The following is a 17,217-nucleotide window of genomic DNA, read 5'->3' as shown; positions in this document are numbered from 1 at the left end:
GTATTATTGACTGTAGCTGAGTACCCACAGCCAAGCAGACAATGAATCAGAGGAAGTGCACCTGCTCTACATTTTGAAACTTAACTGTACAACTCAGCGTACATCACATTAATTAGCTTCAGTGAATACATTCAACACAAGGTGGAATGATGCAATACCCATGATAACAATAAGTATGCCGGATGTGGCGCTTCATGTTTGGTGTGCTATCATTTCACTACTATTTCCAATGAATGACTCATCTCTCCCCAGAGAGAGGGGTCGGTTGAGGACACATCTCTCCCCAGAGAGAGGGGTAGGTTGAGTAGGAGGTGGAGGCTGGGGGAGGTCGGGGGGTTGTCAGCCAGGCCAGGGCTCTTCTTTTTGTTTGTCTGAAGGGTGACGTAAGACCTAAAGCTCTCCATAGTCCTTCAGATGACCTTTGACTGACCCCTAACCCCAGCAGGCCACCCCTGTGGAGAGAGAGCCCACTCTTCTGCCACTTTCTTATCCACCTCAGGGTTGAGTCCCTTTCAGCCTGGATCCCATGTGTTCATGGTGATGCCAGAACCACTCAGGGATGATGCTTTCTTTAATGACAGGTAGTGGAGAGACATAAGAAAGGGTTAGTAATGGAAGAGAACATCTTATAGACTCACACAGGCAACTCAAACATACCAAGATGCAACACACACGCACGCATGCACGTGCAAGCACGCACACGCACGCATGCACGTGCAAGCACGCACAAACACACACACACACACACACACACACACACACACACACACACACACACACACACACAATGGCAATGTGTATTAATTAAATGAAATACTAACTATATTAAGCTTTTTTGTATCTTTCAGATAACTGTAACCCTGTAAAAAGTGTTTCACAAGCAACACTAAATGAAACAAAGCCTGCATGCTGGGTTTCGGTTACATGTTCCCGTGTTTCTGTGAATCTCAACAGAGCCATGAGAACCATCCTCTTATTAACCAGCCACTGGGATTGGTTGGCCATAGAGGTTGGCCTGTTCTGGAGTTAACAAATACAAGTCAAGTGGCATCCAAATCCTTAGGAGTGTTTGGAGACACAATATCAGTATAGGCCATTATTGCAATTTATTATATATATCCACCATTAACAAATATGCACTTTGAAGTCACATTTTGTAAGTCACATTTTCAAATATGAAGCTTACAGTACCTTGGCTACCGTTTGCAATAACATATTAGCTTGCTAATAGGCTGAAGATACCATTTTGTGAACGAGACACCAGTTAACATGTACACCTTAAGTCATGATGAAGTGGCTAGTAATTACTAGCCACTTCATCATGACTTAAGACGTAAATTTGTGTCTACTACCAAATAATTTAGATTGATAGAATCTTGTCCAAAATTGTCTGCTCATGCTTCAACAGTATACATTAGAATTGTACTGTATATAACCACATAAAAGTATGTAATCATCTGTTTTCTGAGCTGAGGTATTTCATGTGACAAGCATACCTTCTCCCCCCTGTGTAGATATGGAGAGAAGGGCGATGCAATCCGAATTGAGAAAGTGGTGTTCACCGGCAAGGAGGGGAAAAGCTCTAGAGGATGTCCTATTGCTAAGTGGGTGAGTAACATAAAGGGACATGACATGACATTACAAAATGAAACAACACAGCATCTGCATAGTTTCGGCATTGGTGGGCTCCTTGTGGATAGCTATTTACAAATGGAAAATAACGTATGATCCTGAATGAACACAGTTGTGTGACTAAATATTTGTGTGTACTTGCATATGTGCATGAATGTGTGCTGTGTTCCTATCAGTTCAGTCCCAAAACATACGCTTACATTGCCAAAGCGGAAATATAATAAAATCCAAGAAACAAACCGGGGAAGTATTTACAGTTGGTGGGGTCAACATTGCACCTTGGAAAAACAGGCTGTTTGAAATAGTTTTTTTCATCACTTACATTTTTATAATTTTTTGAACAATGGCAAAAGAAAGAAAGACATACAGAAAAATAAAACATACAGTACAAACAAACATATAAAAATAAAATAAAATCGACATTGCGTTTCAAACCTTGCATGTTACATTACATATTTCTAAGCATTGTTTGAAATAGTTTTATATACATATTGGTGAGGGTAGCTTTTTTGATGTAAATATTCTTGGGACAAATAGCAGCAGCTTTCCAAAACTAAATAGTATACAAAAAAGGTTTTTCAAAGACGTAGCAGCTCCATTCATATGTACAGTAGGTCTATGTATGAGGTCCACTCGGTGCAGAGTGTGCAGTGAAACCCATAGTGGTCCAAGTAATCCATTGGATTACTTTCTCTAGTCAGTTCACAAATCTTGCTGCTTTGTTTGCATATTGTTGTATTTGCGAACGCAGTGAGCACTTACTATGAGACCTAGCAGATCATGTCTGTCTGTCTGTGTGTCCGTGTGTCCCCCCTTTGTGCCCATATATGGAGCTGAGTGATTTGTTTGTGATTGATGCAACACACTCCATATTTGGACGTATAGCTGCTTTGGGGACTCCTTATATGGTTATGGCTAAGTTAAAAACTTAACTTAAAAATAACTTAACTTAAAAAAATAATAACTTAAAAAAAATCTTAAAAAAACCCAAATATGTATGAGCTGCGTTCGCTTCCCGCGTTTGCGCGTCTTACTGGTTTTCCTAGCAGGTGTACAGTATGGGAGTTGTTTGTCATTGTTCATGTTGTCAAACTCTTTGGGTGTTTGTAATCTGTGGGAAGTATGTGTCTCTGATGTCTTGGTACTGTATAGTTGGTAGATGGTTAGAAAGTGTAGTGTAGAAAGTGTGTGGAGGAAAGTGTTTCCACTATATTTTGTTTGCAGAGGATGCATAGTCTGTCTACCCAAGGAGCTAGGTCTGTCTGTGGCGGCATTTCTCTATTGCAAGGCTGTGTTCACTGAGTCGGTACCTAGTCAATTCGTCCCTTAGTTAGTGTGATTGCCCTGAGGGCAATCAGACTATTGTTTTACTGCAATTTTATTTCTCCTTTTTTTCTTTATACTAGATAAACTTTATTTTGGCACGCTACTCCTCCCACAGTTTTTGTCGCACGCACTCGAGCCATATGTCAAAACGATGGGCTACATCGGGAATCGTGTGCTCGTAAATTGCTAAGACATTTGTTGGATAGTTTAATTGATATGAATTAATTAGAGCATTCAATTTCCCCATAGACATGAATGGGAAAATGCAAAAACTCACTTTCAAGTATTTTTTCCTCTGAGACCGTAAGGGCTATACTTACAAGACTTGGAGGAGAGATTCATCATAATTACTAAAATTAATTACCTTACAAGTATACCGGTCGGCCTCATGGTGGCGCTATAACAGGCAACTTTACGTTTTTGGGTATAACTCTTGAACCGTAGGCCGTAAAATCAAAAACATTTTTCCCTGGATTCCTTGGGTCATGACGCATCTCCCCATATAGGCCACGCCCATTTGCGTCTAGATAGATTTCCAGCCATTTTGAATTTTGTTCAAAACACACTTTTTGCTCCTCCTACAGATTTTGTCCACATCTCACAAAAATCGGTACACATGATCTCCGGACCTATCCGATTAAAACAGCACAGTCAGAATTTAGATCTTCTGTATCGTTCGGCCGTAATCCTCTTCCAAAGTTAGTGGGAGGGGCCTATTTCACAAAAAACGCCACAACTCACGCACGGAATGTCCGATCCATCCCAAATCTGAATCACGTGTCGAGGGTGGCTTAATCAACGCGGAGCCAAAAGCCATTCCATTTTCGACGGCTGCGATGTAGGCAATCACACTTTGCAATTTCCCAGAATTGCCTCTTTCTAGTTATACTTGTGTTTGTGCACCAGCTGACCACGGGGCATCCCTGTAGGTTTTCTTTTAAGTGGTTATAACATTTAAATGTTAAATTAAACTTTGATAATGAGTGGGTATCATCCAAATTCTGCTCTGAATGCATTGTTGTTTTCCATTGGGTGCAGGGGATGGATTTGCAGAGTTCTGCGTGCAGAGTCTCCGTTTTGTGTTTGTCCCATTTCTCAATTTCTTTGTTGGCAAGACCTTTCAACCATAGAGGGAGATGGGTTTTATAACAGAGTCTAATATCTTTAACCAAGACCTTTCAACCATAGAGGGAGATGGGTTTTATAAGATAGTCTAACATCTTTACCTTTCACCACCCTGGGCCTTGACAGTAAAACAGTAGGGGGTCAGTCTCTGTAACAACTACAGCCCCCCAACCACACCTTATACACACACACACACACACACACACACACACACACACACACACACACACACACACACACACACACACACACACACACACACACACACACACACACACACACTCCTAATGGCTTTACGAATTCAAAACAACTACCACACAGACAGAGACACAGAGCCCATTACAGTGCGTGCGCGAGAGAGCAAATGATCAAGTGTGTAATGACAGCTAAAACAGGGAAACCTAGCAGGCCTGCCCACTGCTGGAAGGTACAACAGACCCTAACCCTAAACCTAGCAGGCCTGCCCACTGCTGGAAGGTACAACAGACCCTAACCCTAAACCTAGCAGGCCTGCCCACTGCTGGAAGGTACAACAACAGGGATTCAGTGGTGGAAACAGTACTCACATTTTGTACTGGAGTAAAAGTATCAATACTGCAATCTAGAAATACTGAGTAAAAGTAAAGTATTGGTATAAAAATGTTCTTACAATACCAAAAGTAAGAAAGTAGTCTTTATGCAGAATGTCCCATTTCAAGTTGTATAATAGTAATTTAAAAAATAACAGAGTGAGCTTGTAGATCGGCTATTTTCAAATGGCCGAAATGTATATAGGGCTGAAGTGGTTAGTTTTTTTTAATAATATAATCCGAATCTACAAAGTTAAAATAAATGTAGTGGTGTAAAAGCACAATATTTGGATCCTAGATGTAGTGGAGTAGAAGTAAAAGTATTGGAAATTGAAAATACTCAAGTAAAGTAAAATACTGTACCTCAAAATTGTACTTAAGAAGCTGGACACTAACCACAAAGCCACTGAGCTGGTATAGGAAGTAACTCTTGGGTGTTTTTACATATATAATTAATGCATATAATCAATCATATATGTCTTTTTCATTGACTTTTTAAAACTTTTAATTGATAGTGAAGGTCAAAACTCAACACGAGCGGAAACTTTGTCAAAATATGGAGATGTACCGACATCATAAGATGACTTCCATTATGTAATAGCCTGGCCATATGAAGTCCATCCATTTCGAAGCCACGCTGTTATCAGGCCCTGTCTTGTTTTAAATTGTGCGTTATGTGCAAACATTCACCTCACCATCTCTCCTCAGGTCATCCGTCGGGCCAACGAGGCAGAGAAGATTATGTGTTTGGTGCGTCACCGCGCAGGCCACCGCTGTGCCAATGCTGTCATCATTATCCTCATCATGGCCTGGGAGGGTGTGCCGAGGGACATGGGAGACAAGCTGTACCGTGAGATCAGCGAAGCCATCACTAAACACGGCAACCCCACCAGCCGGCGCTGTGGGCTCAATGACGAGTAAGTCGCTGAGTGTAAATTCAAGTAAAGCTTTGGCCTTGGTTTAGGAAGAAATGACAATGGAAAGGATTAAGTCTATTATTATTTGTGCCGTTGAGCTCTTGTTGCTTGTACCGAAGGAGCAACAAGGGAATCACTTTGGTTAGTCAGGTTTGGAGGAAAGCTTTGGGGTTCAATAACTAGACAAGCCCAAACCTAGTTGTTGCAAGTGTCCTTGAGCGAGAAGACACTGATTTCCTGTTTCAACTAACATGCATTGCTCATGTATTGTTTTTTCACGCTTGAACACCTGTCACTCATCATTGTGCTTATGCATGTACGTCATCCTATCAATTAGGGCTACAGTGGTAGAGTCTAGAAATGTTTGATAAATTATCATTAATATTTCTTCACAATTATACTCTATGTATTTCAAATTAATTGAATTTGGAAAGAAAATGACAGAAATGAAAGTAATATAACGGTAATGTAAACCGTTCATTTAATAGAAATACTTGCAATAATGTATGATACAAATAAAATATACTAGAGATAAAAACTGAATATGTGTACATTGCAATCTTCTTGCATTGCAATGTCAGCTACCTCCACCTCACAGGGGCAGGAAGTAAATGACAGATGGCATTGAAGTTAATTGTACTTAGACATGAAGTTAATGTCTCACTGTTGCCCCCTGCAGTCGTACGTGTGCGTGCCAAGGCAAGAGCCCTGAAACATGTGGCGCTTCGTTCTCCTTTGGCTGCTCCTGGAGCATGTATTTCAACGGCTGCAAATATGCCCGCAGTAAAATCCCACGCAAATTCAGACTGCAAGGAGAACATCCTGAAGAGGTATTACTCCACCATGGTGTCTGGATTATTAGTTTTATATTCTCCTTTTCCCTATTATTGAGACAGACAGTAGAAGTCTGATATAGGCCATCAAGTATAAGTAATGTAATTTATTTTCATCATTTATACAGTATTATATGTGTGGTACTTATTATTAATTATATTATTAATTATTATTATTACTATTATTATTAATGAATAATAATAATAATTATTATTATTACTACCCTTATTATTATTATGAGGCAACTACGAGTACCATCACTTTGTTTTGGATTGTCTAACATTGAGGAACCTTTGAAAATGTATTATGAATAATAACACCACTGTGGGAGCGGGGGGATATTGTGTGTTTTTCTTTTTCATGTCAACTGGTAAACTAAATTACCAGTAATTGTTTATTATTATAATTCTATGGTCACCAGGAGGACAACCTTGGGGATAACTTTCAAACCCTGGCAACTGAGGTGGCTCCCCTATACAAGCAACTGGCCCCACAGGCCTACAGCAACCAGGTTAGTATATGCACACTCTGAGGACCTCTGTGGAGTGGTAAATGTATTTATAAATGGTACATTTTATTTATAAAGCGCCTTTCAAAACAAATGTCACAAGGTGCTGTACAATAAATAAAATGAAATAAAACAAGAGCAATACATAGATCATCAATAAAACGAAAACACAATGACAGAGTAGTAATACAAATATATATATATATAAAACATGCAGTACCATATAGACAATATTACAGACAAAAGTGCTTTTGAAACAAATGGGTTTTTAGCAGCTTTTTGAACGTCTCGACAGATTCTGCCCTCCTTAGGGAAAGGGGTAATTCATTCCATAGGGAAGGGGCTAAAGCTTTATCGCCTTTTGTTCTCAGTCTCGTATTAGGAACTTTGAGCAGGTCTTTACCTGAAGACCTCAGTGTTCTCACATTTGATATGGGGAATAAAAGTTCAGTAATGTACATGGGAGACAGCCCATGGAGAGCTTTAAAAGTGATTAATAAAATTAAAAAAACAATTCTGCAGTCAATTGGAAGCCAGTGTAAAGCAGCAAGCACAGGGGTGATATGAGACCTTCTAAAAGTGTTTGTTAAAAGTCTGGCAGCTGTATTCTGCACCAACTGGAGGCGATGTACTGAAGAGCGGGAACTACTGAGGATAGTGAATAATGAGTTGCAATAGTCCAGCCGGGAAGAAATAAAAGCATGAATGAGTTGTTCCAGATCTCGAGGGGTTAAAAGCGACTTGATTTTGGAAATGTTTCTTAGCTGAAAGAAACAGGTTTGAACCACTTTTTTAACATGTGGCTCGAAATTAATTTGCTGGTCAAATAACACTCCTAGGTTTTTTTAAACTTTTGTGAAGTGTGCTGATGAAGGACGCAGGGACTGCTTTATGTCATTGCATATAGTATCTGGGCCTATGATAAGGACTTCAGTTTTGTCCGGGTTTAATTGGAGAAAACTTTCTGCCATCCAGTCTTTAATGGAAGACAGACAGTTTTTTTAAATATACAATTTGCTATGATCAGAGGGTTTAAAAGCAAAATACAGCTGGGTGTCATCAGCATAACAGTGGTAAGACACTTGATTAAAATTACTGATTAAAACACCAAGTGGAAGCATGTATAAAGAAAATAAAATGGGACCAAGAATTGAACCTTGGGGCACGCCATGTTTTAACTGTGCAGAGGAAGAGACATGATCATTTATGGCCACAGCAGCACTCCTGTTAGACAGGTAAGAGGAAAACCATTTTAATGCAGTCCCCCGTAGTCCTACCCATTTCTCTAATCTATTTATCAAAATGGTGTGATCGATAGTGTCGAAGGCTGCACTTAGGTCCAGTAGCAGCAGAACCGAACACTCCCCAGAGTGCTGCCTCCCCTCCTGACAATAGTCCTGTCTTTTACCATAATATCAACACATTCGTATATATGTTATATTGCAATTCACGTTGTTTTAAGGATAACTTTTTAGAGTGTTAGCTTAAATTGTCGGTAATACACTAACATTTTTAGCATGTGTATTTATTTATTTAGTGTTGGGACAGAGGCCAGTTTATCTGAAAGTAGTGTACACCCTACTGGCCTCATGGCTACAAAAGTATATTCTGCGACCATAGTTTGCAGTAAGGCGGACGTAACTATTATGCACATCAACAAAGGTTCATGGGTTAAGAAGAGTAGACAGCCAATACAGGTGATTATTTTTTTCTGTCAGAGTTTGGAAGCGCTTGTTTTCAACAACGCAATATCCTGCTGCCTCCTGCATTATGTGCAATTTAGAAACAGGTTGTACGCACTTATGATGACCATAAACTGAAACAACGTTGTCCCCCATCATCTTTTTGAGTGGGAACCTGCTTAGGACTAATTCATTCATTTACATGTGGGTCCTACTCCTACCTCAGTGTCTGACTGAGGCCACGGCTCCAGACTGCAGACTGGGACTGAAGGAGGGCAGGCCGTTCTCTGGGGTCACAGCCTGCATGGACTTCTGTGCCCATGCTCACAAGGATCAGCACAACCTCCACAACGGCAGCACTGTGGTAAAGTTATCTGCCTCTCTATCTTTCTTCTCTTTTTTTACTCTTCCCCTTGTTTTACACTCTACTTTACTTTATGTACATCAGTATTTTTGAGGGGCACTAGCCCCTCCTATATTCAGATATTTGTGTAGATTTTCGTTTTACACAAACATTAAATTGCCATTGGCAATGAATGAGAGTGTATGTCATATGTGGACGAGCAAATCGATATGTTACCTCATGATGATGTAAGTTTCACTTTTTTATCAAATTTAAATCAATTGAGAACAGTGTTCAAATCAGTGTGTGTGTGTGTGTGTGTGTGTGTGTGTGTGTGTGTGTGTGTGTGTGTGTGTGTGTGTGTGTGTGTGTGTGTGTTTGTGTGTGTGTTTGTGTGTGTGTGTGTGTGTGTGTGTGTGTATATGCCTCCATACCTTACTAACCCTTCTTGCTTTCTCATCTCTCACAGGTGTGTACCCTGACCAAGGAGGATAACCGTAAGGTTGGTGTGATCCCAGAGGACGAGCAACTCCATGTGCTACCCCTGTACAAGGTCTCCCTGACCGACGAGTTTGGCAGTGAAGAGGGCCAGCGTCTCAAGATGAAGTCGGGGGCCATTCAGGTGCTGGAGGCCTTCCGCCGCCAGGTGCGCAAGCTACCTGAGCCGGTCAAGTCCTGCCGACAGCGCCGCCTAGAGGCCAAGAAGGCTGCAGCAGAGAAGAAGTTTGCTGCAGAGAAGAAGAAGGCCAAGCAGAAGCAGCAGGTTGCTGGGGGCACACCGGAGAAAACGGTGGTAGTGAAGACGGAGATCAGAGTCACAGGGTCACCACATCCACAAGGCGATAAAGGTGAGCAGGTGTTTTATTGAGGGAGACATGAGGGAGTGGAGATGCCATGCAGCGCAGGTCATGAAACAGAACCCATGTTGTTGCAACTAGGTATGTCGTATGTGCCCTTGTACTCTGGCTGAGCAACTGGAATGATCCAGGGTGAGCTTTGTCTTATGCACTGCTGCTCTAAAAGGTTTTATTTAATGCTTGAGCCAGTTATGGCGTTTCAGACAGACTTGAAATCACAGTTTTCTAATTTATACCCTGTCCTCTGTTTTCAATGCACAGCAATTGTGAAGCAGGAGGAAAACGTCACCATTAAACTGGAGCCCTTCATTAAAACTGAGCCCTTCATTAAAACGGAGCAGTTCATTAAAACGGAGCCCTTCAATGGAGCCTTGGACTGCTACTCGCCCCAGATAGCAGACCCCTACAGCAACAACTATCCCCATCCTGCCTATTATGCAAGGGTAGGCCTTCCTCCCAATGGCCAGCCCCCTGCCCCAGGCCCAGTCAATGGCTACCACCCCAGTTTCCCAGCACTGCCCTATGGCTACTACAACTACCCCCCCAATGCACTTTTCCCAACTCGACTTAGGACTTATGAGGGTCGAAGGGGCTGGTCCAAAACAGGCACTAAATTGGTCCAGGTGGACACGAAGCCAGATGTGGAGAGCCTCCAGGCCAGGCTAGCTCAGTCCTACTCCACTCTCCCTGAGCAGCAGACCCCAGAGCTGGCTATCCAACATAGCACTTACCCTCAGCAACTCGAATACCAGTCACGGCCCTCCTCTATCTCTTCCGAGCACTCTCACCGTGGCACCCCGGTTATTAAACAGGAACCTATGGATGTGCCTGTTTATGATGGTGTATTGGTCAATCAGAGTGGTGCCAGCACACCTAGCACCACCCCACTGCCTGACGGCTGGCCTGGGCAAAAGCCTAATGGCAGCATGGTGCTCACTAGCTGGGACGGGCATGTGAACTCTAAAGCTGGCTGTACAGCTTCGCCGTTCACTCCAGATAAGCAGCAATCTCATCAGCAACTTCCTCAGCAGTCCTCTCCTTATCCCCAGCAGTGGAGTTCCTACCCTAGGTCAAACACCCCCATGGCCTCCCCTTCCCCATGTCAGTCACCATCCCTAAAGGTGCCTCCCTCTCCATCTCCTTCCCCACACCCAGGTACTCCATATCCGAGCAGCCTACATCCAGGCACTCCTCATCCTGCCACCCCTCACCTAGTTATGCCCCAGTCTGACCTCTCCCATCCAGACACACCACAACCTGGCACCCCCAGCCATCACTGGTATAGTCCTGCTCCCAGCCCTCAGCCCAATGCCTGGGCCATGGGGCCTGGGACAGCATACAGCCCTGGAATTGTGAAGCACAGCAGCCCTGCCGGAGCTTACCCTGACAAGATGTTGTCCAAGGCTGGGGAGAGTCGGAGCTCTACTCCTCAGGGGCTCCAGGAGAAGGCTTGGAAGTCTTGTGGGGGTTCAGTGGCAGGTAGCACTCCATCTCCAGCCCCTGAGTGCCGTCTGTTCCCAGATACTCCAGTCCAGGCATGCTGGCCTGATCTGAGCCATGCAGAGAGTGATGTGGAGAGCACGAAAGGTCACTTTGAGGATGAAGACGTGTGGTCCGATAGTGAGCACAACTTCCTTGACCCCAACATTGGTGGTGTGGCGGTGGCACCAGCCCATGGCTCCATCCTAATCGAGTGTGCCCGGCGGGAACTGCATGCCACCACCCCAATCAAGAACCCGGACCGCTCCCACCCCACTCGCATATCACTGGTCTTTTACCAGCACAAGAACCTCAACCAGCCCATTCATGGCCTGGCTCTTTGGGAGAACAAGATGAAAATTCTAGCAGAAAGGGCGCTCCAGAGGCAGCAGGAGGGCGCTCTCCTGGGCCTCTCCCAGGAAGAAATCAAGGCCCTAGGAAAGAAGCACAAGTGGGGTGCGGCAGCGGCAGGATTGAGCCCTGGGGGGCCCACCCTGGCTAAGGGACCAGTGACGCGGCTGGCACCCACGCTCCACACCACATCCACGGTCACTGTGTCTCCCTATGCCTTCACTCGCCTCACCGGGCCCTACAGCCGCTACGTCTGAGGACAGAGAAAGAGACAAATTGAGAGGTATGCTCTCAGACTTCCACGTCCTCACAAACTGTTGCAGTGTGGTGGAGGGGGCGCCAGGCAGGGATAAAGAAGGGATTAATGCAACTCAAGCTCTCTCCCTCCTTACTCTGGTGTACCTGTATGCTCCAACCTCAACCCCCTCACCACCAACATCACCCTACCCCCTATCCCTCCATTGTCCACTGGGAGGGAAGAGGTGTCATTTTATTTTATTTTTTACCTCATGTCAGGCAGTGGTTTGGCCGTCTAGCCGACAGACTCACTGCTTGTGGTGCTCGTCCTCTCTCTTCCTGATGAGAGGAACTCCATTGCTCTTTCTTCTTCTTCTTCTTCTCCTTCATAGAATTTTAATGACCCTAATTATTATTGCTATTATCAATATTATTATGATTGCTATTGTTACTGTCAATGTTGTTATAACAGGTATTGTTATTATTATTATTATGAAGACTTTTGTTTTGTTTTTTATATTGTCAGTTTCATTAATGTTATTAATGATGTGATTGCTTTTGGTTTTGTTTTATTATTATTATTATTATTATTATTGTTGTTGTTGTTATTATTATTATGATTTCATGGTTTTAAAAATCAGGAGTCAGTCATACTCAGACAATTGCTTTGTTCCATGTTTGGAAAGCGTGTACCCTATTATTTTTTATTTGCTTTGGCCTTGATCAATCTTCCTGCTCTGCTCAGAGTGGCAGAGCCAGTCTCTCCTCCTGCACTTGGAAACGCAAAATCATTCAATCACAAACACAGCGAAGGAGATTGTAATACAATAGAAATTGTCGATTTTATGGATACTATACAGATATTTATCTTGGATCATGTTTAGCCTCTCTGGGCCTTTTGGAGGAGAGAATGTGCTCTGTCTCCTCATTTTCTTCTAAACCCCTCCGCCTCCCCTCCTCTGGTGCTTCACTTCCACCGACCTCAGTCCTTCTTCTAGAATGTATCTCCATTCTACTCCTCTTTGCACTTAATGCTGTATAAAAGGTGCTCTTTCCCAGACTTGGCTCAACAGTATAAGAAAATAATGTTGCGTGTATGGTGTACTACAAATCCTCTTTGTAGTACACTGTACAATCTGGTCCATTTGGTTACATTTGTACATTATCAGAGTTACAAATGGATAAATCCACAGTGGGTTTCACTGCGTACTAGATGGATTTTCATCAGGACGATATTGTAAAGGATGATCTTTCAAATAGATTCCTGTGATTTTTCAAACTTTCTAGTACTTGTAAGTCCCACCCATCTGATGCTCCAATGAGAATGAAACAGATGTCAAGGTTTTTTTTTTAATGCTGTTACAGTAGGTCCAAGTCTGTGCTTAGCATGCAGAGAACAAAAACTGGCACTAGATGTCCTCATCTATTCCAGCATGAGTGATTGTGAGCATTTCACATTCTAAAGCCTACTCAGTCACTCAAGTTTTCAGAGCATGCGCGCACACACACACACACACACACACACACACACACACACACACACACACACACACACACACACACACACACACACACACACACACACACACACACATGCTCACCCCTTGAGCTTCTTGACAGCCAGCAGAGCATTGCCTCGTGGCTTTAACCACAAATGACCACCAGAGGGTAACCCCCTGTTTACTGACCAAGGCTGGGTGTCCCAAAGACACATTTTATCTATCTTTCTTCAAGTAAATATTATGAAGTTGAAATATAGCCTAAAGTTTGACGTATGAGGTGCTTTCCCCAAAACACTTAAAAATCAACTTCATCTTTTTTCCATTGTAAGTCAATTGAATAAACGGAAATTGCCTGGTAGTCTTAAGTTGACACCCTAGTTCACCCTTGTTCAACTGTAAGCAAATGGAGTGTCACGGTGCTTTTGTAGAATCAAGTTGGTTCCATTGCAGTTTAACTTCATATAGAAATTGCCTTTGGGAAATCCAGTCCATACCTGAGATACATCAATAGGGAAATGAGATGGTACAGTAAGCCTCTTGGTGCTCCTCGTAACACAAACTCACACTCTGGTGCTTCCCTCCGAATCTTTCAGTTGCAGTAAAATGTGATGAGCCCTTCTGCATGGAGCTATGTCTGTCCTTCTCCTTAACACCATGTCCCCACCAACCAGTCATCCAAACCACCGTGATGTCATTAGAACACCTGCAGTTCTGGTGTTGAGCCATGGAGCGGAGTTCTTGGTGTTTTGGCAACATTTGTGTGGTAAGGCTATGTTAGCCTGTGTGTGTGTGTGTGTGTGTGTGTGTGTGTGTGTGTGTGTGTGTGTGTGTGTGTGTGTGTGTGTGTGTGTGTGTGTGTGTGTGTGTGCGTGTGCGTGTGCGCGAGTGCGTGCGCGGAAGAGGTAGAGACAGAGCTTGATAACATAGACGCAGTTCCATGAACCATGAATAATGTTCACTCATATTGACTTGCCTCGTAGCTATTCTGCTTGTCATGTGAAATGGTGTGAGTGACGTTAATGGCAGTAGATCCAGAGCAAATCCCATGCATCGCTCGTTACCATTACGTTTGTTAGCAGCATAACCATTCGAATCATGAAATACAGTTGCGTTATACTGTACTTAACAAGCAAAATACATGGAAATGAAAAGCAATCCATGGTACAGAACCCGAGCTTGATGTGCATGACGGTCTACAGGTGGTTGTGAGGGTCTGAAAGACCCTGGTGCTTGTTTGGAGATCTAGAGCTCTCTACCTCATGATGTAGAGACACTGGTCATGAACACAACTCGCTACTGAGAGCAAAGAATCATACATTTGTTCATTTGTGGTGCCCTCAGTCGACATGCTCATTTTAATACGCTTCTTATTTTTTAGAACTCTTATTTATTACACGATGATGTTGATGATGATTGTCAATATTATTTGATTTGTTTTGTTTGATATAGCTAATACAAATTGTACATAAAGAAGAAAAGATTTTATAAAAGCACTTTTAATCTTGATTTTAACGATGAAAAGAAAGAGCCGATTATTGACAACTTGAAGCTTAGTCTTGTTTTGTTTTTTGTTTTGTTTTCTGGATTTTTTATTTTTTTTCTTCTTGAGAGATGAAAAAAAATGTAAATATGGAAATATTTAGGTAAGATTATTTAACTAATGATGGGCAATAGTGAGTAATTCATCAAGGATTTTGGAGGGGGATCTTTTGAATTCCAGGTTTTTTCTGTCAGCCCCTAAACGACCCTTTGAACCAAGGTGTGTAAATGTCTACTTTACTAACACTCATTACATAAATACTGTACTCTCCCCTGTCAACCAGAACCGTTGTCAGTAATGTGGCCCTGCCCTCTTCTGTCAACCAGAACCGTTGTCAGTAATGTGGCCCTGCCCTCTTCTGTCAACCAGAACCGTTGTCAGTAATGTGGCCCTGCCCTCTTCTGTCAACCAGAACCGTTGTCAGTAATGTGGCCCTGCCCTCTTCTGAGCTAATTCCACCAATCCCGTAATGTAGAACCTGCTACAGTTGACTAGTTCTATAGTGTTATATAGCATTGGATATTCCCATATCTATAAGGAACATCTTTCATTCTTCAGCATGATTTTCCCATTGATGTTCATGATGGGGTTTTGAACAGTTTCCAAGGATTATGGTATTCAATCGACAGATCTCAATTTACACCTTCTGTTTTTATACCAATAAGGCATGGTCCACATACCATACACAGTATATAGTATATGGATTCAGTCATATTTATGTATATCTAGATATTTCAGAATGGGTGCTGTTCATATTCTGTACATGTTTTTGATTTTCTAAACTTTGTACATTTCTATACAAGTCTTGAGTGAGTTTGGTAAACAGGGCTCCCAAGAGCCCCACACCTCCCAAATGTGTGGGGGTCATTGGGGACGCCGGTGCTATGATGCTACACCTTAACTTCACTGTGGAAAATAATGGGGGAAAAAATAAGGTATATATATGAGGAAATATACATAATGGCCGCTAAATATTTTTCTGCGCTCTTAGAATGTCACGAGAATAAATACTTTTGAATAAAAAAGCAGTTTTGCAGGATTGGAAGCTGCTCTGGTGCTGACTATTGAAAAGTCTCTAGATACAACTATATTGTAAAACTCTGAAAGAAATTACATCTCTTTGAGGAGGAAATAAATGAGCACTCAAAACTGTTTGAATACATTCTCTATTAGTCTCCATTCCATGTGGTGCTTGAAAATGTATTTTATTCAAATTTTTAACAGGGACAAATATATTGAGACTGTTATCTGGAACAGATATTTAAGTGCAGCATATATGTACCGAAAGATATTGAAATGTCTCTTTTGAGTGTGTTGTACATTGTCATGTTAAGGGAATGCTAAGATATTTGAACCATATGAGCATAGAAATTGTGTACTTCCTCTTCCTCACCATGCACTTCGTTTCTCAAACCCTTCACTCTCTTTTACCTATACACCTTGTATATTTTGCCACACACACACACACACACACACACACACACACACACACACGCAAACACCTGCACACACACGTCAATGTGTCCGTGCCCCACTTTCACAACCACTCTTCATTAAACAACTTTCACAACAGTTCTTCATCAAAATCTTAATTTGTCCACTTTACCAGAGTTGGAATATAAATGTAGAACATGGCCCATACTGAATGAAAACAAACAAACACAACAGGCAGCTACATTCCTTTTTGAGTTTTAGGATTGTTCTCTTTTTTTATGTCAAGTATGCAGTATGTAAAAAGGTGTTTTTGTTTAGTCTCTCTCTTTGTAGCTGTATGGTGTATTATGTGAATACATAGTGTATGTGGTAAAAACCCACAATATTGTTTTTTTGTTGCGCGATAATAAATAAATAAAACAAACATGAAAATGAACTTGACTTAATATGGATTTATTGTCTCCACCAGCCGAAGGCATGGGGAGAGAGTAGTATGTTTTGCATTCCGGGGGGGGGGGGGGGGGGGAGATGCAATGCAAATGAAAGACATATACTCTGTATCCCTATTCCCTGACATAATTTTATAGCTAAACGGACAGAATTCTATTTTATTTGAATGATGAAACCCAGGACGGACCTGGACGGGGCCACATATTACCCTCTCCTCTATGTCTTCCCTCCTCCAACTCTTCTTCTCCCACCACCCAGGCCATAGGCTCCTCTACCATGACAACACTACTCCCATTCATAACCACATTTTCACATACACTCCAACCACTTCACCACAAGTTTAAACAGAATTTCACCACTACACAACAATCCTACCCCCCATTACAAACACATCAGGTAATTTCTGCACTCAGAAGGAATAGGAACCCATG

The 17,217-nt window shown here is 42.3% G+C and overlaps 1 protein-coding gene across 6 annotated transcripts in view; it reads left to right on the top strand.

Annotated features, from left to right (window-relative positions):
* Positions 1-16,758, top strand: part of tet3 (tet methylcytosine dioxygenase 3) — a 48,540-nt gene extending 31,782 nt beyond the window's left edge. For all 6 annotated transcript variants that reach the window (XM_080766115.1, XM_080766118.1, XM_080766116.1 and 3 more), the window contains 7 exons: positions 1,515-1,608; positions 5,361-5,569; positions 6,249-6,399; positions 6,825-6,914; positions 8,820-8,957; positions 9,406-9,784; positions 10,055-16,758. In XM_080766115.1, coding sequence (XP_080622241.1) covers positions 1,515-1,608; positions 5,361-5,569; positions 6,249-6,399; positions 6,825-6,914; positions 8,820-8,957; positions 9,406-9,784; positions 10,055-11,880 — 2,887 coding nt within the window. In that variant the 3' untranslated portion in view covers positions 11,881-16,758. The remainder of the gene's footprint in view (positions 1-1,514; positions 1,609-5,360; positions 5,570-6,248; positions 6,400-6,824; positions 6,915-8,819; positions 8,958-9,405; positions 9,785-10,054) is intronic.
* Positions 16,759-17,217: the final 459 nt, after the last annotated feature.

This window comes from Protomyctophum bolini (assembly GCF_963924005.1).
Source record: "Protomyctophum bolini genome assembly, chromosome: 6".
NCBI classification, from domain to species: Eukaryota; Metazoa; Chordata; class Actinopteri; order Myctophiformes; family Myctophidae; genus Protomyctophum; species Protomyctophum bolini.
This window is presented reverse-complemented; position numbering and strand designations above follow the sequence as displayed.